Source organism: Rhinolophus sinicus, linkage group LG06 (genome assembly GCF_036562045.2).
Source record: "Rhinolophus sinicus isolate RSC01 linkage group LG06, ASM3656204v1, whole genome shotgun sequence".
NCBI classification, from domain to species: Eukaryota; Metazoa; Chordata; class Mammalia; order Chiroptera; family Rhinolophidae; genus Rhinolophus; species Rhinolophus sinicus.
The window spans coordinates 16,904,831-16,932,693 of record NC_133756.1 but is presented as its reverse complement, the minus strand read 5'-3'; the positions used below and the strand labels follow the sequence as shown (position 1 = coordinate 16,932,693).

Sequence of the window (27,863 nt, the reverse complement as noted above, 5' to 3'; positions counted from 1 at the left end):
CTGCCTGAGTAGGTGACTGAGGCAGTAAGGCAAGCTGTGCAGGGCCTGCTGGAAGAACGAGAGCAGCAGAAGTACCAGATCTGTATCCTGGAAGGTATCTGGCCAGTTCTTCATACACATAGCCTCATTCATGTATGCACATAATTTTATGACATGTGAGTGTTGTGAGTGTGCTTGTGTATTGATTTGCGAGTGGAGTCTGGGCTCATGTGTGAAGCTCTTAGAGGAGCTGACACTCAACTTCTCCTATTATAGCATCACTAAGGTTGCTGCAGGGGGTCCCAGAGTGGAGGGCTCTTCTGGAGCAACACCTGGAGGGGCTGAGAAGGGAACTGCAAGGCCTTCAGAGCCAGGTGTAGGAACAGGTCCAAGCCCAAATACAAACAGGACCGTGAAAGTGCAGTGCTACCAGTGGCCTTCACCAGGAGCTACAACATGAGTAAGTAAGTGATGGGCAAGACCTCTCCTTCAGTCCTCCTGGTACTCTGGTAACTTCCTCTGGGCTTGTTGATTGGCTTTAGAATGACACTGTTGTCATCCCTGCAGGCGCAACTGTTTTGGGAGGAGTCAAGGATTCTGAGGGAGGAACTGAAGTTGCTGTGTGACCAGCTGACTGAATAAAAGATTGGGGGAGAGTATGAATTCACCGGTCCACTTTTCTGGAAAGCCTTCTTGTTTTCCCAGTAAGTGGCCATAGCTCTAACTGCTTAAGATACTCAGAAATCTGGCCAAGTATTTTGTCTTATCTCTAGAGGTGTGAGTCTACTCTCCCGGGTCAGCTTGGAAGCTACCTATCAGCTGGACCAGAATGCTTCTGTCTCAGTTTTCAGCACCAGACTGGGCACAAGGCAGAGAGGGAGAAGGAAAGAAGTTGGAGAAGAGCCTTCTTACATTTTCTCTCATTTGCAGGCCAGCACCAGGAGCTGTTGCTGAAATAGATGGCTGAGGGATCGCAACCTCAGGCCCGCAGCTGGAAGGTAGGACCAGGATTGGTCCTATCTCTTCATATCTCCCTGTGGAGTCCCCTTTCTCTATCTGTCCTGTTCTGCAGGCAGGCCTGGATACCCTCTCCTACCCGTATCTCTTTTCCCTGTGATGATTTTACCTCCATCCAAAGTTCTTCTTCCCAAGCCCTCTGCTCCAGGCCAGGAGAAACTGTCCTTGTCCACTTGAGCATTCCAAGTGTGCTGAAGAGGACAGTCATAGGGAAGGGGGTTCCTCCTGGAGAGGGAGAGGTTTGATTCAACCTGCGATCATGGTCTGGCAGATGTTGGACCAGCTGCAGAGTTGCCAGGAGAGCAAAGAGGCTGCCAGGACAGAGGCCCAGGATGCCCAGCAGGAGCATGACCTCCCCAGGTCAGGGGTTGTGGGTGCCTGTGGCAGTGGAAGGGAATTGTCTCATAGAGGCCAGGCATTGGGGACCAAAGTTCAGCTATCCTAGATTTGACATGGACCAGTAGGGGTAGTATGAGTATCTGGGTTATAGCCCATAAGGGCAGTGTTGGGTATTCTTTACTTGATACAGAATCACTGAGGTATCTTTATATGTTTGGAGGATAAAGGGGGACTTCTGGCCTCAGGAAGGAGGACAGTTCTTTGCTAAAAGGGCCTCCTTGACCCACCATCACCATTTTTGCCTCTGATTCTGTTTCCCTTTTCAGTACCTCTGTTCATGTTCTCCAATCTAAGCTGTCCCAGGCTGCCACCCTTGCCATGTCTCTTTCTTCATGTATCTCTGAAGACACTCTTCCATATAATAACAATACCTGGGAACTTTTAAGGAAGCTAGGTAGGGGTAAGGACCGTGATCCCAGCTCGGGGCGAAGCTGAATCTGAATGGTGCCCAAATGCCAGCTGCGTGATTGTTTGGCCCTGGGTAGAATGGAGTCTCAGCCTCTCTTTTTTTTTTCTGTGTGTGAATCCATTGACCTCTGTTGCTACTTATCCCAAACGAGGTCTGTATGTCCCTCTCCATCAGACAGGCTCAAGGCCTAATTATGTGTGTATCACAGTGCTTGCTGATGGTTGGTTTTCTGTTCCTTTTCTATCCTCTTAGATCTCCAGAAGAGCACCCTTTCTAACCTGGAACACAGCAACTTTCAGCTGTAGGCCCAGAACCTTGAACAGGAGGACCTGTCCTTTAAGGGCCCCAAGATGCTCCTGACTGACCTGTAAGGACTTATAAGAGTAATAGGATGAAGTCTTCTTTGCTCACTTGCCTCTCCAAGGCCCTGTTTCTGGTCCTCCTGCCCCTTCCCTCTTGATCTAGCTGGTATCTGCCCTCCTACTGCAGCTTGTCACTGCTTCCCCATCCTTGCCCACCAACTGTAGTAAAATGATTTAACCCTCCCTGACGTGTTTTCTGTGAATCAGTGACCACATGGGATAGACTCATCATACCTTTTCTTCCTCCTGTAACATGACTGCTTCCTGCCACCTTCCTCTCTGAATTCCGTGTTCTTAGACATTTATAGCTGTACCTTCTGAGTTCAAGCCCTGTGCTCAGTGGGACTTGGAAGGCGGTGGGAGCTCCCATTCTGGTGGGTAGAATGAGGTAAGACAGTGCTCGAGCTGACTGCTGTGGCCATGCAGGGAGGGTGAGACATTCTGGTGGGCCCTGGACCTAGGCAATAGGGAGCTTCCTCTCCTCATCTCCAGCTTGTGCTTTTGAGGCTCACTGCAGCCTTCCACACCTCCTCATCCTTAGTTGCCCAGCCTGCATTTCTGTAGAAGTCTCCTCCTTGGTCTCTCTTGTTTCAGTCTCTCTGCCTCTAATCAAGTGGCTTTTAGAATTTTTTGACTGTGACCTCCAGTAAGAAATAGTTTACCTTATAGCCCAGAAAACATACATGTATATATTAATCATGAAACAAATTTTATGATTCAATACTTATTTCTATTAGGAGTGATATACTCTGATATTTCCTATTATATTTTTAAAAATGCCTTGTGGCTATTGGGTTTTTAATAAAAAAAAATTTTATTGGGGAACATTGGGGAACAGTGTGTTTTTCCAGGACCCATTTGCTCCAAGTCAAGTTGTTGTCCTTCAGTCTAGTTGTGGAAGGCGCAGCTCAGCTCCAAGTCCAGTTGCCATTATCAATCTTAGTTGCAGGGGGCGCAGCCCACCATCCCATGCGGGAATTGAACCGGCAACCTTGTTGTTAAGAGCTCACACTCTAACTAACTGAGCCATGTGGCCACTCTGTGGCTTTTGGTTTTGATCCTTTGACCATTTGGTTTCTCTCTGGAAAGTACCTGTATCTTCCTAGGTAGACTAAGGGAAGCTTTACTTTCTCTTTGCCTGGCTTTGCATTCTAGATAGTGCAGTGCAGGATTTCCTTAGTAGCAACAGTATGTCACTGAGTTTTCATGAGGTCTCTTCCACTGCTAAATACAGCCAAAATATGATGCTTTTCATCTACCAAGTGGATATTTATTGAGCATGATACATACCGGTCGTCGTATGTATTTGCCCTGAGCTAAGATGTACAGTGGGCTCATGTAAAGGTCCCAGCTCTTAGCTCAGTCTAGCTGGGAAGAGGAGACAGTAATCTGAAATAAAAGCATCATAAAAGGCTGAGGGCAAGAACTACTTCTTTTACAGGGTGCATTCAAGGTCCTGGCCTAACTAGCAGACAGGTCATGAAGAGTGGGCCTTTGAGACCTGAATAGCTATAAGGCAATCCCTGTTTCTTTACCCTCAGCATTAGGGAGATTGCTCAGAGTAGAATGGTAGAGATTAGACCTGGGTCAAACAGAAACAAAAAAACAAAACAAAAAACTCCATCAAAGTTCGTCTTCCTGCTGAACCAGGTGAAAGGAACCTCTGTCTTTTACATTTTTTACTGGGCGGGTGATACATCTGGCATGGTGGCATTACTCAATTCTACTGGCTACCAGTGCTGTACCGTGTTTCCCTGAAAATATGACCTAACTGGAAAATAAGCCCTAGCATGATTTTTCAGGATGATATCCCCTGAGCATAAGCCCTAATGCGTCTTTTGGAGCAAAACGTAATATAAGACCCGGTCTTGTTTTCGGGGAAACACGGTACTTATTTATCAAGTACTTTGCATCAGGCTCTGTGGGAGGCAGGATTGCAAGGGCGCTAGAACTACTGTTAGGTAGAAACATTAAATAGCTATGTGGAACAATGGTATTTGAACTGTCACCAGGTGGCAGCACATGACTTATTGCCAGAAGAATGATACAGAAAAGGCTTCTGGGCTAGAGTGATGTCTTTTCTCCCTTCAGAGATCCTGTAAGCTACCAATTAATTAATCTTCCTAAAACAGTGTCCTGTTAAGGCTACTCTCCTGTTCAAGAACCTTTGATAGCTCTCACAGCATAAAAAAGAAAGGACAAATTTGGCATTGAAGCCCAACCCCCATATAACTTCTTCACATTTTATCTCCTGTCACACGTTTTAAACTTTATTGTCACCAGGAATGCACACCACCTATACTCTAACCACAGTAGTCCCCCTTAGCCAAGGGGAATATGTCCCAATATCCCTAGTGGATGCCTGAAACCGCAGATAGTACTGAACCCTATATTTACTATGTTTTTTTCCTATATATACATATGCATAATAAAGTTTAACTTATAAATTAGGCAAAGTAAGAGATTAACAACTAATAATAAAATAAAACAATTATGACAACATACTGTAAAATATGTGAATGTGGTCTCTCAAAGTATCTTATTGTACTATACTCCCCCTTCTTGCCATGTAAAATGATAAAATGTCTATGTGAAGAGATGAAGTGAGGTGAATGAGACATTTATTAAGGGTGTTACTTGAAGCAAACACTGTGATACCAGAACAGTTGATAACCAAGATGGCTACTAAGTAACCAACAGGTGGGTAGCATATAAGCATAGATACTTTAGACAAAGGGATGATATATGACTCAGGCGGGATGGAGCCGTATTACGTGAGGTTTTATCACGCTGCTCAGAATGGCTGCAATTAAAAATTTTTTATTTCTGGAATTTTCCATTTACTATTTTTGAACTATATTTGACCCTGTGGAAAGTGAAACTATGGAAAGTGAAACTGAGGATAAGGGTAGACTACTATATTCAAATCCCACTCATCTGTCAAAGACCTTTGACAGCAGGTGTGGAAGACAAGTCTTTAGGAAAGGTGATCTATAATCCCAGAGAATGCTGGTGCAAGAAGGCCTACTCCACCATTTCTTTGCCTGCACTTGCCCTAAAAGCCCTACTGACGCATGAGATTATGAGCACCTGAGGTCCAGGCATATGGAAAACATAAGGAAATATGTGCCTGTTGAACAGTTGAACAGAATTTTTAATCCCTACCCCACTCTTTCAAAATCCTTTGTTTTCAAGCCAGCTCAAGTGTTACGTCTTCCAATAAGCCTTCACAGAAATTAATCTCAGTCTAGATGAATTGCTTCCACAGCATTTTGTTTGACCCGGCCCACTGCTGTTACTACTGTCTCAAGTCGTTAATACAGTAATTATTTATGTAACATCAGTTCCCCCCCCCCCTCCACTATACTCAGATCCTGCAGGACACGGCGTTCAGAGGACTTTTCCGTAAACAGATAGTCCTTACTCAAATACACCTTTACCAACCCAAAAGCCGCGCCAATTTAATCCATTTTCTGTTGTCTTTGTCAATTACCATACGTTTGGAATTTTGATTGGTCCGTTTTGTGTTTACTGTCCCGCCCTCTGCGAGGCTCCTGGATTTAGGTTTCCCCCAGGTGTATTCCCTCTGCGTTGGTTCCGCCTTACAAATACACTGCCTCTTCTGTTTTTACCCCCACTTCCTTCCTATTGGTTCCCTTCGTCCTCTAGAGTTGGCGCCTACGGCTGTTGATTGGCTTTTCTGGACGCCCATTGTGCCCATCCTCATACCACGTGTCATTCCTGATGCTAATTGGGCAAATCCACTAGTTCGTTTATCAAGGATTGACTATTGATTGGCTGTTATGAGATAGGCTTGAGGAGGGGGCGTGGCTCACCAGAGCCCCGCCCTCAGCTCCTCTGACCGGCTGGGCAGGCGTTTCAGTCGCTAGGGGCCAGGGAGCCCAGCGGATCTTTCAGCTGCCGTCTCTGACTCGCTGGCTGGATCATCCTCCTGGCCCCGCCAAGTAGGCGGGGGAAACCGCCCCGACTGCGGGGCCATGGCAGTAACCTCCTCGTCCTCCGCCGTCGCTAGCTTAACGGAATCATCGGCTTCTACGCGAGGGACCCCCACCGCCTCCGCAGGCTAAGAGCCTCTGCCGCCTTCGAGCTGTGAGGGCTACTATGCTCCCTCTTTGCCGACGCCTCCCCCTCCCGCTCGCGCAGGCACCCCTCTGGCTGCTCAGTCCCGCCTCAGGTAACGCCAAGAGAGCGCGTAGGGCACAAATCCGGGGCACCTCGGCCCGCGCGCGCGGCTGCTACACCCGCCTCGGCTCCGGAGCAGTGGCGCTCGGGTCTCTTCACACCTATAGGACCCCTTCGCTTCCCAGAGGTGCACCTCGCAGTGGCCGGGGACACTGCTTGACCCTTTCCTCTTCCCTTTTCACTTCCTTCAGGGTCCCGGGACATCCCCCTTCTTTCCCCTACCCCAAACCCCCACCCCGCGCGCGCCTCAGAGTCCGGGAACCCATTAGAAGTTCCTTCATATCAGGGACCTGGGCAGGAAACCTTCATTCCCTCGGAGAACTGTTCCTGAGACCTCCAGTTCCACACTGAGCCTCCTTCGTCTCAGTACACCCTCCTCCGTCAGAGATCTGGACTCCCTCACTTTACTTCCCTCAAACGTACTCTTCCCTGGAAAGATACTTCCTTCCCCTCAGACACTGCTGTCTCCCTCTCTTTTCTCCGGTCATCATCCTCCGCATCCCTCCTTTTCCCTCCTCTGTCTTTTACTTTGAAGACTCTGGACTAAGCCAGTAATCAGATTTGGCGATAAATGAAAGTCAGGTTTGTCTGATTTTTAAAAACCTTTCAATTTATACCTTTAAGAAAACCTTTCTGAATAATTTGGACTTTATTCTGTAGGTATGGGGAGCCACTGCAGGTTTTGTAAGCAGTAGTTTGGTATGATTGCTTCTCTCTGGCGAAAATGTGGAGGAAGAATCGAAAGTGAAGACAGTGTGGAGGCAGAAAGCCTAGGTAGGCAGGAAACTAGTGTGCTAATCCAGATCAGAGGGAATGAACTGGAATGGCTGTGGGAAAATGCAGGGAATGTCATGCAATTCCATGAAGTTTCAAAATAGAGTTGAGAGAATTCGTGGGAGGCTTCTGACTTGGCTGTTGCGATGGGTTGGTAGTGTTAATTGGAGTAGCAAACATAAAGAAGCAATTTTGAAGGAAAGGAATGAAGTTGGTTTTGGACAAGTTCAGTTTGAGGTGTTTTTCAGAGGTTACTGTGGGTAGATGGAAATTTGGGTCTGAAAATTGGGAGAAAATTTAGAACTGAATACGTAAATTTGAGGGATCAGCAAAGAATATATGGGGGATATCTGAAGCCTTAGTATGGATGGTAATACTGAAAGGAGAGAAGGGCTGTGGACCAGAAGGAACATCATTGTTTGAAGGGTAATAGACACTAAGAAAGAGAGCTTAAAGGAATGGGACAAGAACTAGAACAGAATGGCATTATAATAGAAGCCAAAGGAAGAAAGAGTTTCAAGAAGGGAGGGGGTAGCCATCAGTGTCAGGTGCTCCAGCGGTCAGGTAGAATGAGGATTAGGAAGAAACCACTGAATTTAGCAATTAGGAGATCACTTGTTTCCTTTGAAAAACATTTTAGGTGGTATAATGGTGACAATAATGGCAACAGTCAGATCATGGTAGATTGAGGAGTAAATGGGAGGCAGTAAAATTACTCTTTCAACATGTGTGGTTGTGAAGGAGAGCTGATAGTAAGTAGTGAAGTATCTTTACTTAGAATATATAATATGCCAGGTGCTATAAAGATACTTTATAGATCACAACAGCCTTGTGATTTAGTTATCAGTATCCCTCTTTTCTAGTTGGGAAAACTTTAGACAAGAATTTGAACAAGGTCTGTTCAGCTTTGAAACCTGTGTTCTTGACAGTGCATATGTATTTTTCTTTTTAGTATGGGTGAAACAGTTTTGTAAGTTGAGGGGAAATTTTACCTAGGAAATACTTTGGGCATTTCATTCTTTAACACTAAAAGGATAGAAGTCAAGATGGATAATGATGTGATAGAAGAGAAAGACAGTGAGAAAGTTTGACGGCCTTATTTTCTTGATGTGATCAGTAGTTATCTGTGAAGTCAAGTGATCTCTGGAGACCTAAGGAACTATAGTGCGTTTCCGATTTGAGTATTATGGTTATGGCCATGGAAATCTTCAATGGAAAATGAAACAGGAATGGATTAAGGAGTTTTTAAAAAACATTGCTGACCACATTGAAGGCGCAGTTAAAATTAGAAATAGTATATTTGTAATATGGCCCAGTAGCATGGATTTTACACTTTCTGCAGCAGCCTAAGAACAGGAGGGCAAGAAGGATGGTTGGGTTGATCCAGACTTGTAATTTTACAAGAAAAAAAGATAAAATGGAGAGTAACTATACAGTGCTAGTGATAGTTTGGGTAATATGATGGACCCTGAGGGTCCAAGCTGGAGTTATGAGAAGTAAAATCTTCAGAGGGGCTGGTATCCTTAGAGAATAAGGAGATAAACAGAAATGTGGTAGAATTCAGATTTTCTAAAAAATACAGAATGGGATCACTGAGAGTTCAATATTTCAAGGTAAAAACACAACAACAGGGTGTAACTGTCTCAGTGCTGTTGAAGGGGAATGAAGGTATAGGTTATTGACGTTGTGGGAGGTTAAAAGGCTATGAAATATGTTGACTATGTCATCAATATGGTTGTCGTAATTACCCAGTATGATAGCAGGAAATGGAACAGAGGAGATATTGGGTCCAATAGGTAGGGCTGCTCAGATTTGAGGGACTCAGGATTGATTTGAAGCTTCTATGGCACTTGTTAGAAAGTAGTACTAGGTGGTACAGATGTTTGTGTGTGAAATTAATGTCTAGATCCTCAGATACTTGGTGCCTTGGATGTATGATGTATTCTCTCATACAGATGTGTATTTGGGATGGTTTCAAACACAACTCCTTTGCAATTTGACATATGATGAGCCTGTTTAATTCTGTTTAAAAGTGAATGTGTTGGGAGGCTAAGTTAGGGACTCTCCACCCAAGGATCCCCAATAACATTTTGTACTTATGTTCATTGTAAATAGAAAATTATATATTTACATGTACTCATTCCCTGTCTTAAATGAGTAGAAGATTACTTGCTTTAATGCTTTTTTTCCTATGTGAAAGTGTTTATAGATATGTTCTTAGTGTCGTACACTTCATAAAAGTGTTTATAGACATATTCCTAGTATTGTACACTTTATTGTTCTGCAAAATGAAAGTTGTATTGGAATTTGAAACCTATGATAAGGGTTTTTATGAGAATTTCCTCCCCTTCCGGTACATGAAGCCCAATCATTACATTGTATAGTGTGGGTGGTGGTGAATGTTTTGAATCAACAGAATATTATACTATTTCCTAAGTCCTCTTATGGAGATGACTTCAGTGTGGTCTCACTAGTGTTATATTTGCTGAGCATTCAGAGGCAGTGGTTGTTTCAGAGTAAAGCCTACTTGTGATAAATTTTAAGTCTTTCATGCCTGAAAATTTCAGAATGGCAGTGTGATATAAGGAAAAGCAATGGAAGTCCTAACTGCAATCAACCCTGTTATTGTTAGCTATATGATTGTAGGCAAATTTCTTATCCTCTGTGAGCTTCAGTTTTTTAAAAATTTAATCTTTGAATAGGTAATACATTCAAATGGTTAAATAAATATTTACATGTTTATGTTTTATATAAACAATGAAAGTCTCATTCCTATGCCTACCTGCATCCACGTAGTTCTGTGCCCCCTCCCAACCACTTTTACTAGTCTCTTTATATTCTTTTTTTTTTTTTAACTTTTTAATTTATTTTAAGTGTTTTTTTTCCAGGACCCATCAGCTCCAAGTCACATAGTTGTTTCAATCTAGTTGTGGAGGGCGCAGCTCATGCTGGCCCATGCAGGGATCGAACCGGCAACCCTGGTTTTACAAGCATCGTGCTCTAACCTACTGAGCTAACCGGCTGCTCCTCTTTATATTCTTTTAGACATTTTTCAGGCAAATGCTTACAAATATGAATATATAATCTTATTTTTCTTACTTTTCATGCAAAAGTTAGCTCATGGTTCCCCACTGTTATGCACCCTTCTCCATCACCCTCATGCTGCTTTTTCACTTAATATATCTTGGAAACATTTCCGGATCAGTATATATAGAGCTTTTGCTATCTTTCTTTCCTTTTTTTTTTTTTTAAACACCTGCATGCATAGTACTCCATTGAATCGATGTACCATAATTTAACTTTCGTTTTCGTTGGACATTTGTGTTGCTGCCAGTCTTTTGATATTATAAGCAATAATGTAATGAAGACCTTTGAACATATGTTATTTTACATGTATGCAAGGGAATTTGTGGGATAAATTTACAGAAAGGGATTTCTAGGTCAAAAAATATATGCATTAATAACTGAAATATATTGCCAAATTGCTTTCCTTAGGGATTGTTCCAATATACACTGCTTGTTCACTCACCAAATTAGCTATGGTGTTTACTATGTGCCAGATACTATTCTAAGTGTTTTATATACATTATCTCATTTAATCTTAATAACATCCCTTTGAGGTAGGTACTATTATTATCTCCATTTTTCAGATGAATAATTGAGGAATAGAGAATTTAAGTGACTTGCTCAAATCACACAGCTACTGTGACAGAAATTCAAACTAAGCACCATGGCTCCAGGATCAGTGTTGTTAATATATTGTGCTTTGCTGTTATCAAACTTGAATTTTTGACAATCTGATAGAGAAAAATGATATATTAGAGTAGTTTTAAAACATTATGTTAAGGTTAAGCATCTCTTTATATTGTTTGAGTCGCTCATATTTCCTTTTCTGTAAACTACCTGTTTAAATTCTTTTTTTTTTTTCTGTTTAAATTCTTTACTTATTTTTCTGTTGAGTCTTAGATCTCTTTCCTATTGATTTCTAGGTCTCTATATATGATATATAAATATAACATATAAGGTACATTTTTTTGGTCTGTGGTATGTATTACAAATGCTTTCCCATTTTGATATTTGTCTTCTGACTTCTATGTATTATTTTATTCTCATGCAGCAATTTTAGATTTTTAGATAGATAAAGTTCTTAATCTTTTCCTTTATGGCTTTTGGATTTTGAGTCATAGAAAGGCCTTCTCCATTTCAGTCCTTAGTTTTTTAAACTATCCAGTGGGAGCAAGAAAACAGAATTATTGTGAAGGTCAAAGTGCTTTGTCAACTGTAAATTATAAGCTGTAAATCATTATACAAATGAAATATGGTGTTATTTATTAATTTGTCTTCTGAACAAGTTGTATAGAGGCTGTCAGCTCTTCTGCATTAAATGTAATAGAATGATATAATTTTCTTTCTGCAATGTGGGAAATATTTCCTTTCTGCAACTGTGGTCAGTATTTTCCTTGGACAATTTGCATAGGATCTTTTTCAAAAGTAGGCACTGTGGAAATCCTCCAGTATTTTTGCATACTGTAGTCTTGTTCTTTGTATTAGTATAATTAGAATCCGACTAAAAGTTCTCAAAAATTGTTTTGTTTTCACATTAGCTATGGTTCACAAATTTGCACATTACTTACTTTGGATATTGTATTCCAACTGATTGGTAGAAATCTGTAATTTGGGAGGACCCCTCACATTTTTTTGTGTGATTATAAAATTAATGTATGTTTATTAAGGAAGGATTTGGAAGTAGAGGTGGTTTTAAAGGAGAAGATATAATTATTCAGATCTTCCCAAGATTCAAAGTGTTAATAGCCAATGCTAACATTCTGGATTATATCCTCTCAGAATTCTTTTTGTATATGTGTCTGTATTGTTATCACCAGCTCTCTAGGACTTGGCATAGTGCCTGGCCCTTAGTAGGTACTAAATAAATATTTTTTGACTGAGTGAATGAAATAATTAATGTTTTTACATGGGAATTATGGAATCTCAGTGTCTTATTTATTCTTTTCTCCATTGTAAATTTTAATTCGTGTAATAGTATTAGAATTGGTATGCCATATTTCATTTGTTTTAAGTTTAAGTCTAAGCGCTCATAGAGCTCATAGTTCAGTGAAAGAGACCGATAAGCAACCATTAAAATAGTGTGTGATAACTGTAATAACAGATTTGTACAAGGCATTACCAAAGCACAGAAAACGGAGATTGAGGGGTCAGAGAACACTTCCTACATGAGATGATTACTGAGAGAGTCATGTAGAAGAGGTCAGGAAGAACATACCAGTATGGTGCCAGATGGGTACTAGACTTACCAGGGCGATCGCTTTGTAAGATATATAAATGTCTGATCACTATGTTGTACCCCTAAAACTAATATAATATTGTATGTCAACTGTCAACTGACAAATACATTTAAAAAAGCATACCATGGAGAAAAAATATTACATGCATAGGCACTGACGTGTAAGCAGGACTCTACATGAAGTTCTCTATGTTTGCAGTAGATTGTGTCTGTGGGTAGAGGAATACAAATGGATGAGGCTGGAGATGTGGGTAGGGGTCAGATGAGAACGAGCCTTTATATCACACATGAAGAGTTCTCAAAAGTTTACTCACCTTGGAGAATAGGTTGGAAAAGATGTGAGAGTGAGATAGGAAGACCAAGAAGACATTAGTTGAGTACAATAGCTGGAATGATGAACATCACTTAAGCTGAGAGAGGAAGGGAAGGCTACACTTGAGAGGTGGGTTAAGTCTGGGGGATAATGATTAGGCCAGTTTTAGTAGAGCAAAGTCTTTGAATGCCAAGCTAAGGAATTTTATATGCAACAAATGTCATCGAAGATGTTTTTTTTAAAAGATTTTATTGGGGAAGGGGAACAGGACTTTATTGGGGAACAGTGTGTACTTCCAGGCCTTTTTTCCAAGTCAAGTTGTTGTCCTTAAAATCTTAGTTGTGGGGGCGCAGCTCAGTTCCCGGTCCAGTTGCCATTGCTAGTTGCAGGGGGCGCAGCCCACCATCCCTTGCGGGACTCAAGGAATTGAACTGGCAACCTTGTGGTTGAGAGCCTACTGACCTATGTGGGAATTGAACCAGCAGCCTTCGGAGTTACGAGCATGGAGCTCTAACCGCCTGAGCCACTGGGCCGGTCGCATCGAAGATTTTTAATTGTCATGTGTTTTATGTGAACTGTTACAGGTTAATATTTCCATTCCCCTGACTAGTCTGAAATGATGGTGACATCTGTTATGCCCATGAAATAGTAGAAATATTATCAAAGACAGTTGTATTTAAACTGGAGTAAAATTTTGGACTGAAAAATTATCCTTTATTTGAAAAGAAATATATTTATGTAGTAAAGACACATGAAAATAGGCATTGTGTGAAAATCAACCTTTTATAATAGTTACTTGCTGTCTCTGGATTCTGGCATGGTAAAGCTCTAGTCTTGTTGAGGTTTCATAGGTTTAAGGAAATCACATTAAAAGCCATGTTAAAGCTCCATAATTACATAGTGAATACAATTTTCACTGGAACCGGAATTTTTTCCTGAACTTAAATCAGAAAGAAAGTTTTTTTTTTTCGTTTTTTTTTTCAGACAGTGAACAGCAAAGAAGACCGCAGTTAGTAAGTGCAAATGGGACTTGGGAGAGAGGGAAATTTTCTTGAAGGTGAGTTTTGAGGAAGGGCAAACTGAAGCCAGGCAAAGATTGGGGACTAGGAAAATAACGGCAGGAGCTGTGAGGAAAGGCAGTTAGGAAGACTAGCTGAGCAGGCTGGGGGGAGAAAGAAAGTATTTTAAGGCAGCAAACCCTCACCAGAAGGTTAAAGAAATGCCAGGTAATACCCTGCAGTTAATATGAATTCAGTTTAATAACTATATCTTTTGTATTTGTATTTCTGTATTTTCATAATTGAATGTCTTAAGAGACTCAGGTTCATTATACATTGCTTGTTAAATTATGTGTGCTTTGCTACATTTGTTGTCAATAAATTGATACTGTGTTTTATAAAATTTTAGAAGCAATGTAGCATTACAGAAAGTTTACAATAAGTAAAGTCATAATCCTTCCACCCCAAAATAACATTGTCACTTTGTATAATTCCTTTATTTTTTCCAGTGCATAAAGTATATAATTATAATAATTATTCAGTTTTTACATTCTTTGTCCCTCTTCTGTGTCATAAATTTTATCTGTGGTAGTCTAAGCTACTATTGTGGAAGGAATGAAAGAATGGTTTTTAGTTGTAACTTTGTCTTCATTTTTAAACAAAAGTAATACATGATCATTGTAGAAAACTGTACAGAAATGTATTCCATAAAAAATGAGTGTCTCTTACAATCACTCCACCAAGATAATTTTAGTGTATTATTTGTATTCCTTTAAATTATTTTCTGGGCATATACTAATGTTTACTATTATATTAAAAAAACAAAACACCACAAGATCACATTATACATTCTATTATGCAACTTGCTATTGTCATTTAACAGTGAAATTTGGACATTTTTCCATGTTAGCATGTATACAATTTACCACCTTCTTTTAATGATTATATAATATTAAATTATATGGATATACTACAATTTATTTAACCTATTCCTACTGATGGATGTTTGGATTGTCTCCAGTTTTTTTCTGTTACTGACAACATGTAAGTTAATATTCTTGTGTATATTAGTATATCTTTGTGTGCTTATGGTAACTATCATTTTTTAATACGTAGCTTTAAATATTCCCTTTAGTGGAAATAACATATTTGAGATACAAGGTTGAATAAAAAATATTTTTTGTTGAATTTTTTTATAATACTTCATGTTATGAATTTTTGTTTTCCCTTTTATCAGATTCCTTCTTTGATCTTTGTCATGTAAACTATAGAACAACCTACCCTAACCTTAGGAACCTAGTCTCCTCTTTCCCTTTGATTGCTTTCTTTCCCCCAGTCTTTGAAATAGTCTTTTAACTATATCAGAAAAAAAGGTGAGTTGCCTTTCTGACCTCAGTGGTCATGTTCAGGTCTTCTTAAAATCAAATAGGAAAATTTATCAAAAAAGATATCCAGAAAATTCATACATTCCCCGGATACTTTAGTATCTTTAAGCTTATTTGAAGGGGTCTAATATCAGTTTATCTAGTGTCAAGTTTCGTGTTCCACTATACAAAGTTACAGATACATTTAGTGTACTTAGTAGATCAGAAACTATGATTTTTTTAATATCCAGATTATGGTAAATAATAGCCCTACTCAGTTTTGCCCTAGTTAGATCATATAAGTGTATTTTGTACATATTTTGCTATTGTGTGTTAAAGGGGCTTTGACAGTTTGGAGGGCAGTTAAGACTAAACTTTAAAGAAGGTAACCAGGAAGGTCTTGATGCCATCCATGTTCCATGGGAAGCCTGAAAGATTTGTGTATATTTGCCCTGGGGAAGACTTGGTAACTGAAAAGCTGTCATAAAGAAGAAAAAACCCAGACTTAATTTGTTATATACTTGCAGTATCCAAAACTAAGATTAAGGTTGGGGTGGGGAGGGAGAAGAAAGGGGACTCATTTATTAAATGGTCACTGTGTCAGGCACCCTTACCTAGTGCATCATATACGAGGTCTGACAAGTTCGCGAACTTGTTGCAACGATCTTGCTAACTTTTTTTGATATCAGAGGGATTATTCATTATGAATTTGTACCAGTTGGGCAAACAGTTAATCAAGTTTACTATTTGAAAGTGCTTAAAAGTCTGCGTGAAAAAGTTAGATGACCTGAACTTTTCACCAACAGTTCATGGCTCTTGCATCACAACAATGCACCAAGCTCACACAGCACTGTCTGCAAGGGAGTTTTTAGCCAGTAAATAAGTAACTGTATTGGAACACCCTCCCTACTCACCTGATCTAGCCCCCAATGACTTCTTTCTTTACCCGAAGATACAGGAATTATTGAAAGGAAGACATTTTGATGACATTCAGGATATCAAGGGTAATACGATGATTCCAGAAAAAGAGTTCCAAAATTGCTTTGAAGGGTGGACTAGGCACTGGCATAGGTTCATAGCTTCCCAAGGGGAGTAATGAAGTATGTACGCTGAACTGCCACTGGCGTCTGTAGTGTCCAATCCAGTGGACACTTTTCTTCACATTATTTGGCTGCTTTGTGATTACTTCACATTATTTGATATGTTCATTGTTTCCACTTTTGTGTGACATACTTTCTCTTGTTTTTTTGTTTGTTTTTTTAATTAATTAATTTATTTAAGTCAAGTTGTTGTCCTTTCAATCTTAGTTGTGGAGGGTGCTGTTCAGCTTCAAGTTGTTGTCCTTTCAGTCTTAGTTGTGGAGGGCGCAGCTCAGCTCCCAGTTGCCGTTGCTAGTTGCAGGGGGCACAGCCCACCATCCCTTGCGGGAGTCGAACCGGCAACCTTGTGGTTCAGAGGACACGCTCCAACCAACAGCCATCCGGGAGCGGTAGCTCAGTTCAAGGTGCCATGTTCAATTTTAGTTGCAGGGGGCGCTGCCCACCATCCCTTGCGGGACTCGAGGAATTGAACTGGCAACCCTGTGGTTGAGAGCCCGTGCTCCAACCAACAACTGAGCCATCCGGGAGACAGCTCAGCTCAAGGTGCTGTGTTCAATCTTAGTTGCAGGGGGCAGAGCCCACCATCCCTTGCGGGACTCGAGGAATTGAACTGGCAACCTTGTGGTTGAGAGCCCACTGGCCCATGTGGGAATCGAACCGGCAGCCTTCGGAGTTGGGAGCACGGAGCTCTAACCACCTGAGCCACCGGGCCGGCCCCTCTTGTTTTTTCCTTAACCTCTTTTGCTTCTTTTTTGTCCTATGTGTGTTGATGTTTTCTTGGCCTCTTATCTGATCTCATCTAAGGACAGACATAATGAAGGAGACTGGGATTTTGACACATAGTAGCAACTCAGTAAATATTAGCTATTACTCATATTCTCTACTCTGGAAAACTCTGTAGAATATGTGTAAGTGCTCATGACTTTCCCCTCCCTTCCTTCTCCCCCCACACTCTGGTTCAAGCCATTGTTTCTCAGTCTAGCTGTGTAGGACACAGCAACCTGGCCCATGCTGGTATTATGAGCCTTGTGCTCTCCCGGTCGGTTGCCAGTCAGCTACTCACTGCTCATAGCAGCTCATGGCAGCTCTTGCCGGCTGCTGGCCACTCATGATGGCTACCAGCCGCACATGGCAGCCCGCAGCAGCACACGCCAACCTCCGGCTGCTCACGGCAGCCCAGCTCCAGGGAGGGCTGTTGTTCACAATCTTAGCTGTAGAGGGCGCAGCTCACTGGCCCATTTGGGAATGGAACTGGTGACCTAGGTGTTAGGAGCATGGCGCTCCAACCACTTGGGCATCTGGGCCGGCCCACTCTTGGCTTTCAATTCTGCATCTCCAGTCTAGTCCTGTCCCCTGAGCTTCAGTGTGGTGTCTCCCACTGCTTCCTAGATGTTGCCACTTGGTTTCCCTTCAGGCACCTCAAACCCAGATCAGAAAAGGATTTGCATCTCTTCACAGATCTTTTCCTTCGTCGTTACCCCAATCACCCAAACCAGAAACATGGGAAGGATTCTAGTTAAACTTGGAGTCATCCTAGGTACTTCTTGTACTTCCTACATGCATGTGCTTACCTTTTTATTTATTTATTTAAAGATTTTATTGGGGGAAGGGGAACAGGACTTTATTGGGGAACAGTGTGTACTTCCAGGACTTTTTTCCAAGTCAAGTTGTTGTCCTTTCAATCTTAGCTGTGGAGGGTGCCGTTCAGCTTCAAGTTGTTGTCCTTTCAGTCTTAGTTGTGGAGGGCACCAGCAAACTTGTGGTTGAGAGCCCACTGGCCCATTTGGGAGTCGAACCTTTGGAATTAGGAGCATTGAGCTCCAACCACGTGAGCCACCGGGCCGGCCCATGTGCTTACCTTTTTAGTTGCTTGTCTCCTTTCTTCTCTGTCCTGCCTGCCAGTGCCTTAATTAAGTCCTCCTTACTTCTAATCTGTCATTAGCAATTAACATACTGAATTGTACTCATAGATTTACATGTATTTTTCCTGGGAGACTAAATCTCTGGAGGGGTGGAGTCATGTTTTACTCGGTTTTCTATATCCTTCTCTCAGAGAGGTAGTACTGTATTAGTATAGTGATTAAGAGTACAGGCTTTGGATTTGAATTCTGGCTCTACCATTTCTTGGCTGTAAGAGCTTGGACAAGTTAACTAATTCCTTCGTACTTGTTTCCACATTTGTGAAACAAATAATAGTATCTTTTATAAAGCTGTTATGAATGTTAAATATAAAACACTTGGAAAAGTGGATTATAGTGAATGCTCAGTAAATATCATATGGCACCTACCATAATGTCTTGTACCTAGTGGGAACCAGTTAACATTTGAGTCAGTTAATAGAGGGAATTTCTGAATTGGGCAAAAGATTTGAATAGTTAACCTCTAAATGCCTTTACAATTTTCAACCTAAATTTCTGTGTTATGTCGTGACCTAGGGCCTGGTGGATTGTAGTTATAACAGCAAATAATGTGCTTATCCAAAAGAGAGATAGTTTTAAGAACTGGCTTTTGATCTGTCACTAATATAAGCCCTTGTATATATTCGTGGCAAATTAAATAGGGATGCCAGTTTTTATGTTAGATTGCTTTTGGTTTGAATGGAAACTGCAACGCATTATTTCACAGTAGGATGGCGAGTTCAGCAGTATTGCTTTTATTTTTAATTAGGCGGTCATCCTGAAATGCATCTGTATTTGCTATGTTGGTCCATAGAAAGTTTAGAAGCTGCTGAGCAGACCTGTCATGTAGATTTTCCATGTGGTTGGTCTTGATAAACACAGTTAATGTACTTGTCAGTATTCCTATTCTGGAAAATGGCCAGTTTTCTGGGCTACATTTTACCCATAACATCCTTGTTTTATTTTGAATTAGTTAAGGACTTTTTATGATTATAAAAAGAAAACAAAATATAATAAAGTATTATGTTTGTATTCTTTTTCTACTCTTTATATTAGGGTGTAAGTCCACTGAATTCTCAGAAATTCTTTCGCTCACTTTGTAGGACTTCATAACCAACTTTGTGTACTCATGATTCCATATTTGGATGGATATAGAAGAGTTTTGGTTGTTGGCTAATACTTTGCAATATCCTGCTACCTGTTGGTTCAGTGCATTGCAGGATTTTATTTGCATCTACACTATTGTGAAGTTTCATCTACTTTGTTCCTGTGAAATGAAAGAGTAAGAGTAAAAAACAACAAGTACTGTACATTAGAATGGAAAAGAAGGAATGATTGGGAATTGGCATATCTTCCCTGTCAGCTTGGTAACCATTCTTTAAACAGTCTGTCTAAACTAATATTAATTTTTAGGACTAAAATGTTACTGAATGACTGAGGCTGGTGGAGCTATCATCTATATACTCTTTGGTCTCCGATGTTAAGGTAGGGTAGAGAATAGTAGCTTTTCTATGTAGCTAATATGCAAATCTTTTTTGACAGAAATTTAGCTGTGTTTCTGGAGGAGACATGTCATGATGGGAACTGTTTGGATTTAAAACTACTGGCTTTGAATCCTGAGTCTGTCATAGATTGTTTGAATTTGGGCAAGTCTTTTAATCTCTCAGTGTCTTAATTTCTTCCTCTAAACTGGAGACAATACTTACCTTGAAGGATTGTCATAAAGATTAGAGAAAGCATGCGCAAAACACTTGGTAGAATGCATGGTGCATGGTCAGTGGTGACTGCAGTTGTTATTATTTCAAGAAGCATTTCTGATGGGACTGTGGTCTAACTGGGAGTCCTAAAAAGATTTCCTTGACTGTCTGGAAAATGATTTGTGGAATTCCTACTTTGGAAAGATAAAATATGAAATATTGCGTATAGGATATTTAGTTCACTAACTTTTATGGATAGCTTTTTAAATTTCTTTCCCCAATCAGAGCTGTTAATTGTATCTTTCTGTGTGAAAAATAAATCAATCCCAATATAAGTGGAAATTAGCCTTTGAAAAGAAACCCACCTACGTAGAAAAGAAAAACATTTTTGAACTTCCAAGTTTATAAATATTGAAATTGAGAACACAGTTACTAAAAAATTATTTGTGTCCTGGTAAGCACCATAATTTTGGCATTTTTGAAAGGCTGTTTCCTAGTTTAAGAACAAAACTGATTAAACGTTTCTAACCAGTGTTTCTCAACTGGGGCACTATTGGCATTTAGGGCAGGGCGATTCTTTGTTGTGCAGGACTGTTTTGTGCATTGTAGGACATTTAGCTTCTCTGGCTCCATCCACTAAAATGTCCATAGTACCCACCCCACACCTCCACCATTGTGACAATAAATCCTCCCTGACAGGGACCTCCCTCCCCCTAAATTTTCACATGAGAACCACTGGGACTCTAGCTGAAAAACTTTTTTTTTTTATATTGGAAACATTTATTAAACACAGCATGTTATCAAGATAGTTTAAAATACATTAAGTCTGATTTTCTTGAGTGCCTCAGTACTAGCAGAAAATTTGACACTTGGTATAGTACATTAACTCTTTCATAGTCACATTTAGAGAGTTATTTCTTCAGTCCTAGCTGAAATATTTTAGTAAAGCAGATCACAATATCATTAGTTTTCAATTAAGAATTACAAGTTTTTACAAACTTAAAATTATTATTTTTTAAATTAAAGGTCATTGGGGTGACGATTGTTAGTAAAGTTACATAGATTTCAGGTGTACAATTCTGTATTACATTATCTGTATATCACAGTGTGTGTTTACCACCCAGAGTCAGTTCTCTTTCCATCACCACATATTTGATCTCCTTTACCCTCATCTACCACCCTTCTACCCCTAACTGTCTTGTAACCACTAAACTATTGTCTGTATCTTCGAGTTTTTGTTTCTTCATTTGTTTGTCTTGGTCTTTTGTTGTTTTCAGTTTTATATACCACATCTCACTGAAATCATATGGTTCTCGGCTTTTTCTGTCTGACTTATTCGCTTAGCATAATAATCTCAAGATCCATCCAGATTGTTGCAAACCAGTATCCAAAATATATAAGGAACTCATACAACTCAACAACAAAAAAACGAACAATCCAATTAAAAAATGGGCAGAGGACCTGAATAGACATTTCTCCTAAGAGGACATACAAATGGCCAGCAGACATATGGAAAAATGTTCAACATCACTAAAATTATTGTTGATCAACAAAGTGTAGTCTCTTCAATTAAGTAGCCTCTTTAGAGCAAAACGTGCATTTAAAAAAATCGTATCTTTCTAGTAAATGTGAGAGTAATTGTAGTTGTCTCTGTTTCCCCCAAAATGCATACTTTAAGGAGCACTATTAGTATCAAAAGGTAATATTCCATAAATAAGACCAAGAGAGGTAATCCAGAGACTGAAAACATCATAAAATGTCACATATTTCAATGAATGTATTTTCTGATTTTATTTATTTTTATTTTCTGATTTTAAAATTAATCATTCTCAGAATTTAAAAATAGGGCGTGGTTTTAGAGTCTGTTTATACACACCATTGCTGCTGTTTATGGCTAATTAAAATTTGTCAGATTGAATTGAAAGCTGTTCATAGCTTTGTTGATTTCATTTAAAATGTGGTCATCTAGTATGCTGGCCAAAGGAGCAGAGGACATGGTTTGCAGATTTCGCATGCTCAGCATTTCTCCAAAATGGATTAATAAAGTTCTTACTCCCTTGAGGGGTCTGTACTTTTTACTAATGATTTCAACTGTTTAGTAATTAGTATTACTTTAGCATATGATAGAGGCTCTACAACTAAATATCAATCTCTTTGTGATGAATGCTTTCATATTTTAAGTTTGTGGACTTAAATAAGTTAGGTTATCCAAAAATTCTCTCAATACTTTTGAGTTTTTAGCATAAGATGTAAATACTTCTTGGACTAAAAACTATAATGGAACTGTTGCAGAATGAAAGTTTGAGAATCTAAAGACTTGGCTTGCATATTGGGATGCTATTTATTTGCCAAATTGTTTTCAGTTTTCTTGGCCTAAGCATACTGCATGGCTGTTGTATTGGCAGTAGACTTAAAGAAAAAAAAACAAAGAAAACACGTTAAATTCCTTTTTTATAATTTAAAAATATTAAATTATTAAATATAGAAAAGAATACAATATACTACCCAGAATTAACAAATATTAGTTAACAAAAGAATTAGCAAATTTGTCACTTTGTGTTGTTACAGGTTTTTTGTTTTTTTTAGTAGAAGGAACCAAAATATTAGTGTTATAGATGAAGTCTCCTTTGTTTCCCTTATCTCATTTCTTTCCCACCAAGGCAACTTCTACTATGAATTTAGTGTCTGTCTTTCCAGTTCATGGTTTTAGACATTTACTATAAAAATGTATCTTTAAATAATTATAATAACCAACAAGAGTTGAATGCTTACTGTCTGCGAGGGACTGTACATTTTAATCAATAACCCTATAGTTGTAAAGATTAAATGACTTAATACATATACAATGTTATAATGTAGGTCTATTTTTATTTCCATTTTATAGATGGGGAACTGGAGATGTAGAGAGGTTTGAAAATAATTTGACCAGGTTCATATAGCTACAAGTTATAGAGCAAGGATTTGAACCCACATTGGCTCTACAGGCTATACCTTTAATCAATATGCTATCCTGCCTATAATATATATATTTTATATGTTTTTAAAAATACAATTTTTATTAAAATGATATCATATTGTAGGGATGTGATATCCCTGCAGTTTTTTTGAATTTTGATACTGCTAACAATTTGCTTCTTTTCCCTACTCAGTATGCTTTTGAAATACATCCATGTTGCTAGATATAGTTAATTCATTGTAAGTGCTGTATATTTCATTGAAAAATATGCTACAACTTACCTGTTTTGCCTACTGACTAACTTTGGATTGTTTTTTTTGTTTCCCTTCTTATTATACAAAATGCTGAAATGAAATGAATAGCCTTGTTCAGGTCTCCTGTGCTTATGTGTCAAGAGTTTCTGTAAGCATATACCTTTTAAAAAATACTTTCCCCCTCTTGAAAAGTTCTGTGAGGCAAAATACAAAGCTATTTATTTTTCAAAATAAAAATATAAAAAATGTCAGTCTTTTGTGCTATTGTGAGCTTGTAACAGACTCCACCCAAACCAGCTCAGTTGGAATTAGCAATTTCTTACCTCCTCTCACCCAGCTGAGAATGTAAAACCCTACCTGTTGAGCTGCAACAAACAATTCTGTCTTCCAAAGCCAGCCCCAGGGCAGATTCTATTCTTGAGGGCTCTGTGGAGGTTAACAATGTATTTCATTCAAAATGAAATATATCTAAAAAATGAAAAGGTCAGTAGATGGCACACCTATCAAGTTGTTCAGTTAATTTTGCAGGCAACTATGTTTTATATATTCAATTTTAACTTCAGTAGCTTGTATTTTATTTTTCTAAAGTAAAGTTTCTTTTTCCTTCTTTTCTATCTCTGTCCAAATTACGATTAACTTGGCCTTTCTTGGCACTCAAATCCTGGTCCTCTTTTCTACCCAGATAGAACTAGCTTAACTTCTTACAACTCTTGTAGCGAGAAATCACTAATAATGAAACGGGAAAAGCTTGAACTTCGGTGCTGAATAGACCTTGGTTCCAATTCTGGTTCTACCAGCTGTATGTCCTTAGGCAAGTTACTTCCTGAGCTTCATTTCTTTTTCTGTAAAATGGGGATCACACTTACCTTGATGGTATATTTTGAGGATTAAATGAGAAAATACTTATAAAATTGTGTGTGTGTGTGTGTGTGTGTTTGTTAAGCTATTAATATTCCCCTTCCCTGCTGTAAAGTGTCTCCAACTCTTAGTGTACATAAGAATCACTGGGGAGTTACCAGAGGATGAGGGGGGAGGGGGGTGGTAGATGAGGGTAAAGGGGAGCAAATATATGGTGATGGAAAGAACTGACTCGGTGGTGAACACACAATGTGATATATAGATGATGTAATACAGAATTGTACACCTGAAATCTATGTAACTTTACTAACAGTTGTCACCCCAATAAACTTTAAAAAAAAAAAAAAAAGAATCACTGGGGAACTTGGTAAAATTTCCAGGTCCCACTCCAAGAGATTCTGATTTAGGAGGTCGAGGTTGAGACCCAAGAATCTGGGTTTTAAACAAGCTCCTTGGGTAATTTTTAAACAGATAATTAACAGACACACTTTTAGAAGTGCACTAACTACTCTTGGTTTCAAGTCTAGCTTTGCTGGTAACTAGCTTATAGCTGTGGGCAAATCATTTCTACTTTCAGGGCCTATGTTTCCTCAGATATAAAATGAATGACTGAAACTTTATGGTCTCTACTGGCTGTAAACCTAAAAAAAATTTTGGTCTTATAATCCTAAATTTTTGATCTAGTGATCTGTTGCTACTTTTTGGCAGGGGTTCAATAGTGGTACTTAATTGTTTTATTCTTTGAGAACTTGGATTATTCTTCCTTCTGTGGACTCTGGTGAAATTAGCTTAAGCAAAAATAATTTCTTTTTGAAGATACAGGGATATATCATGGAACCTTAAACTTGGATGCAGTTGGGCCTCAGGAATTGGGGACTAGATAGAGGACATTAGGAAAATTAAGAAGTTCTTTCTTTGTCTTTTTTTCTTTTCTTTGTAAATTGGCCTTATGGTAGTCACTTGGCTTTTTCTACTTTCCAGGCTGAACAACTCTCCTAGAGGAAATGATAGAAAATGGCCATGGTCAACACTCCTGAGTTTATATGGCTTCCTTTTTAGAAAGCAGCCAAACTGAGGCTGGAATGTCTCAATTCCAAATTGCTAAAAAAGGAACTGTGATTGGTTCATATTGGGTAGAGTGCCACTGACTTCTGGCTATTGCTTAGGAAGCAGGGTCATATTGTATAGATGGCTCTGGGAGCCCTGCCACCAGTCTGGGTTATGTATTCACCACATTTATGAAAGCATTTCACTAATTGAAGAGTCAGTCACATGGTTGTATTTTGCATAAGACCCTTAAAATTGATTCGCATGGAAAGAAGTAGAAGTAGGGAGAGACAGGCTTAAAGAAAAAAGTGGGCTTGTGTTTTTATTCTTTGTTATGTATCAGATAGGGTGGATCCTTCTACAGTCACTTCTGCTGGACTGTGCTGTTTAATCAATAGTGAATTTTTAAGTTGCTTTTGGATGTAGTTTTCTTTTTCTAAAATTATATAATTTTAAGTATAAAATCTTGATCACCTGTGTTTTGTATACAGAGGGTGCCAAAAAAATCTATACACATTTTAAGAAAGGAAAAACTGTATTAAAGTTGTATATGATGCTAATATTCATTTGATTAATGCCATCTTTTGAGTGAACATCATACTACACATTGTTACCGTAATTCAACTTCGAAAAGTAATACATAGATAACATCTCTTAAAATGTATAGATTTTTTTTTGGCATCCCTGGTATTTGGAGTTAATAATTTTTCAAATGAAGAGAAAATTATGTGAGGCTATGAAGGGCATTGGTAGGAGCACAGGCTTTTGAATCAGACAGTTGTGCATTTTAATTTTATCTCTGCCATTTAGTGACTGTATGATTACTTGACCACATATTATGGATTTTTTGAGAATCAAATTTCATGACATATTTTTGGCTTTTATACTATGTTTCCTAGGTAGTGGGTGCTCAATGAATGAGAGAGATTATCATTGTTGTTTTGTTTTTTAGAATGTAGTAGGTGATCTTCATTGTATTCTACTCATGTTAAAGACTGACTACATCTTCAGTTTTAAATATATCATTGTTTTTTGAAGATAAAGGAATAAAGTGTATTTGAGATCTGAAAATCAGGAACTTGAATGTGAAAGAGGAAATATTTTTACATTGATAGTTCATTGATTTGTATGTTTTTATTTATTAATGGTTTTAATGTTGTATCTTTTTGATCTCTTGTTTAGTGTCAAACCGGAAGAGAAGTAAAACTCAGCAAAAAGTTATTATGTGTGGAGTTCCTTCTTAAAAGAAGAAAAAAGTGATTATTGTGACTATGGATCGAAGCAAACGGAATTCCATTGCAGGATTTCCTCCACGTGTGGAGCGTCTTGAAGATTTTGAAGGAGGTGGTGGAGGGGATGGGAACATAACCCAGGTGGGAAGAGTTTGGCCATCTTCCTATCGGGCTCTTATAAGTGCCTTTTCCAGACTGACACGGTTAGATGACTTCACCTGTGAAAAAATAGGGTCTGGCTTCTTCTCTGAAGTGTTCAAGGTGAGTGATGCCTCAGCTTTTCTCATATGGTCTTGTTGATGGTCAGCTTCACTGCAGAATTGATTGTTGTGTTTAATTAGGACATAGGCTTTGCCTAGTCAGGGCACTGTGTATCTCGAGCAGTATTCTAAACTGTCCCTTCAAGCTATTTATGAACTTGTGAGATATTTTATCATTTTCATTATAAAATAATGCATGCTGATCACAAATCTAAATAATCTAGGAGTCTATTCCACTTCCCCCTCTCCCATCTATATCTGTAACTCCAGTAATAAGCACTATTAACAATTTGGTATGTATACTCTGGACCCTTTCCTGTGCTTATGCATATATGTATTATACACACATCTTATATACATATATGAAAATTTATATATACATATTAGAAGATATATATACATATATACACATACTGTCGTGCGGGAGACCCTGCTCGCTGCGCCATTTGTCGTGCGCGGAGGCCTTCTCGCCGCGCCATCTTTCAGGCGGGGCGGCCTGCAGGGTCTCTGCTCCCGCTCCACACATAAGAAAGCAGGATGTGGCTAGGCCTAAAAGGAACACCCACGGAGCCATAGGTAGGGGAGTCATACCACAATGGTCTCACTGGAGGCTGGGCCCACCGGACGCCGACCTGCCCTCCGCCTTTCCGCCAACCGACCGACCGACAACTCTCCTCCACTCTCCTTGACTCTGTTCCTCTCCTCTCTTCCGTTTTCCTCTGCTCTCCTCTTCCGCTTTCCTTGGCTCTGCTCGGCTCCTCGGCAATCCTCTGCAGTCCTCGGCAGTCCTCGGCTCTCCTCGGCAGTCCTTGGCTCTCCTCCGTAGCCGCAGCAGTTATACCAGCGGCCAATCGGCTAACTGGCCACAGCCTACAGCCATCCACCACCCGAGCCAGCACCCCTCCACGTGAGGCCGAGAGCCTGTAAACTACTCTCTGGGGCTCTGGCCCCACACATGCCTTTTTTTTCTCTCACCAAAATCCCAGGACTTCTTCTCTAGTCCTCTTTCTCAGTGATGTGCTTACTTCCTAATTCACTGAGAGTACTGCATCAAGCTGAGAACTTCCATAGCCTCCCATCACCAGTTATGGCTTCTAACTCACACCTCTACCCACTTACTTGGCTTTTAGACCTGTCTCTATGGATGAACTATCTAAGCCGTATTTCTATTTCTATGGTATATCCTATGTCCATTGGCCTACTCAAAGACATTACCTAAGAAATTCTCCCCTTTCTTTTCTATGTCATACTTCACTCTCTATTAAATTATTTTCATTTGCATGTAAACATTCTGTTATTTCTCTCACTTCAAAAAAATCTTCTTTTAAGGGTGGTGTGTGACTTATTTTGACCTTATGATCCCTTGTTGCTTGTTCTCTTTGGGACCAAAACACCTCCATAAAGTTATCTCAACTTACCACTTCCTATTCCTTTCCTTCTA

General features: G+C 39.5%; 1 protein-coding gene across 5 annotated transcripts in view; it reads left to right on the top strand.

The window, feature by feature from the left end:
* TESK2 (testis associated actin remodelling kinase 2) overlaps window positions 1-27,863 on the top strand; it is a 126,405-nt gene that overhangs the window by 1,144 nt on the left and 97,398 nt on the right. The window contains exons 4-7 of one of the 5 annotated variants that reach the window (XM_074334636.1): window positions 13-94; window positions 256-443; window positions 547-683; window positions 26,113-26,423. In XM_074334636.1, the coding sequence (XP_074190737.1) occupies window positions 26,202-26,423 (222 nt within the window). In that variant the 5' untranslated portion in view covers window positions 13-94; window positions 256-443; window positions 547-683; window positions 26,113-26,201. Of the gene's footprint in view, window positions 1-12; window positions 95-255; window positions 444-546; window positions 684-6,015; window positions 6,952-26,112; window positions 26,424-27,863 lie in introns of those variants that run through there. The other 4 variants (XM_019749378.2, XM_019749377.2, XM_074334635.1 and 1 more) reach the window with 4 other exon arrangements.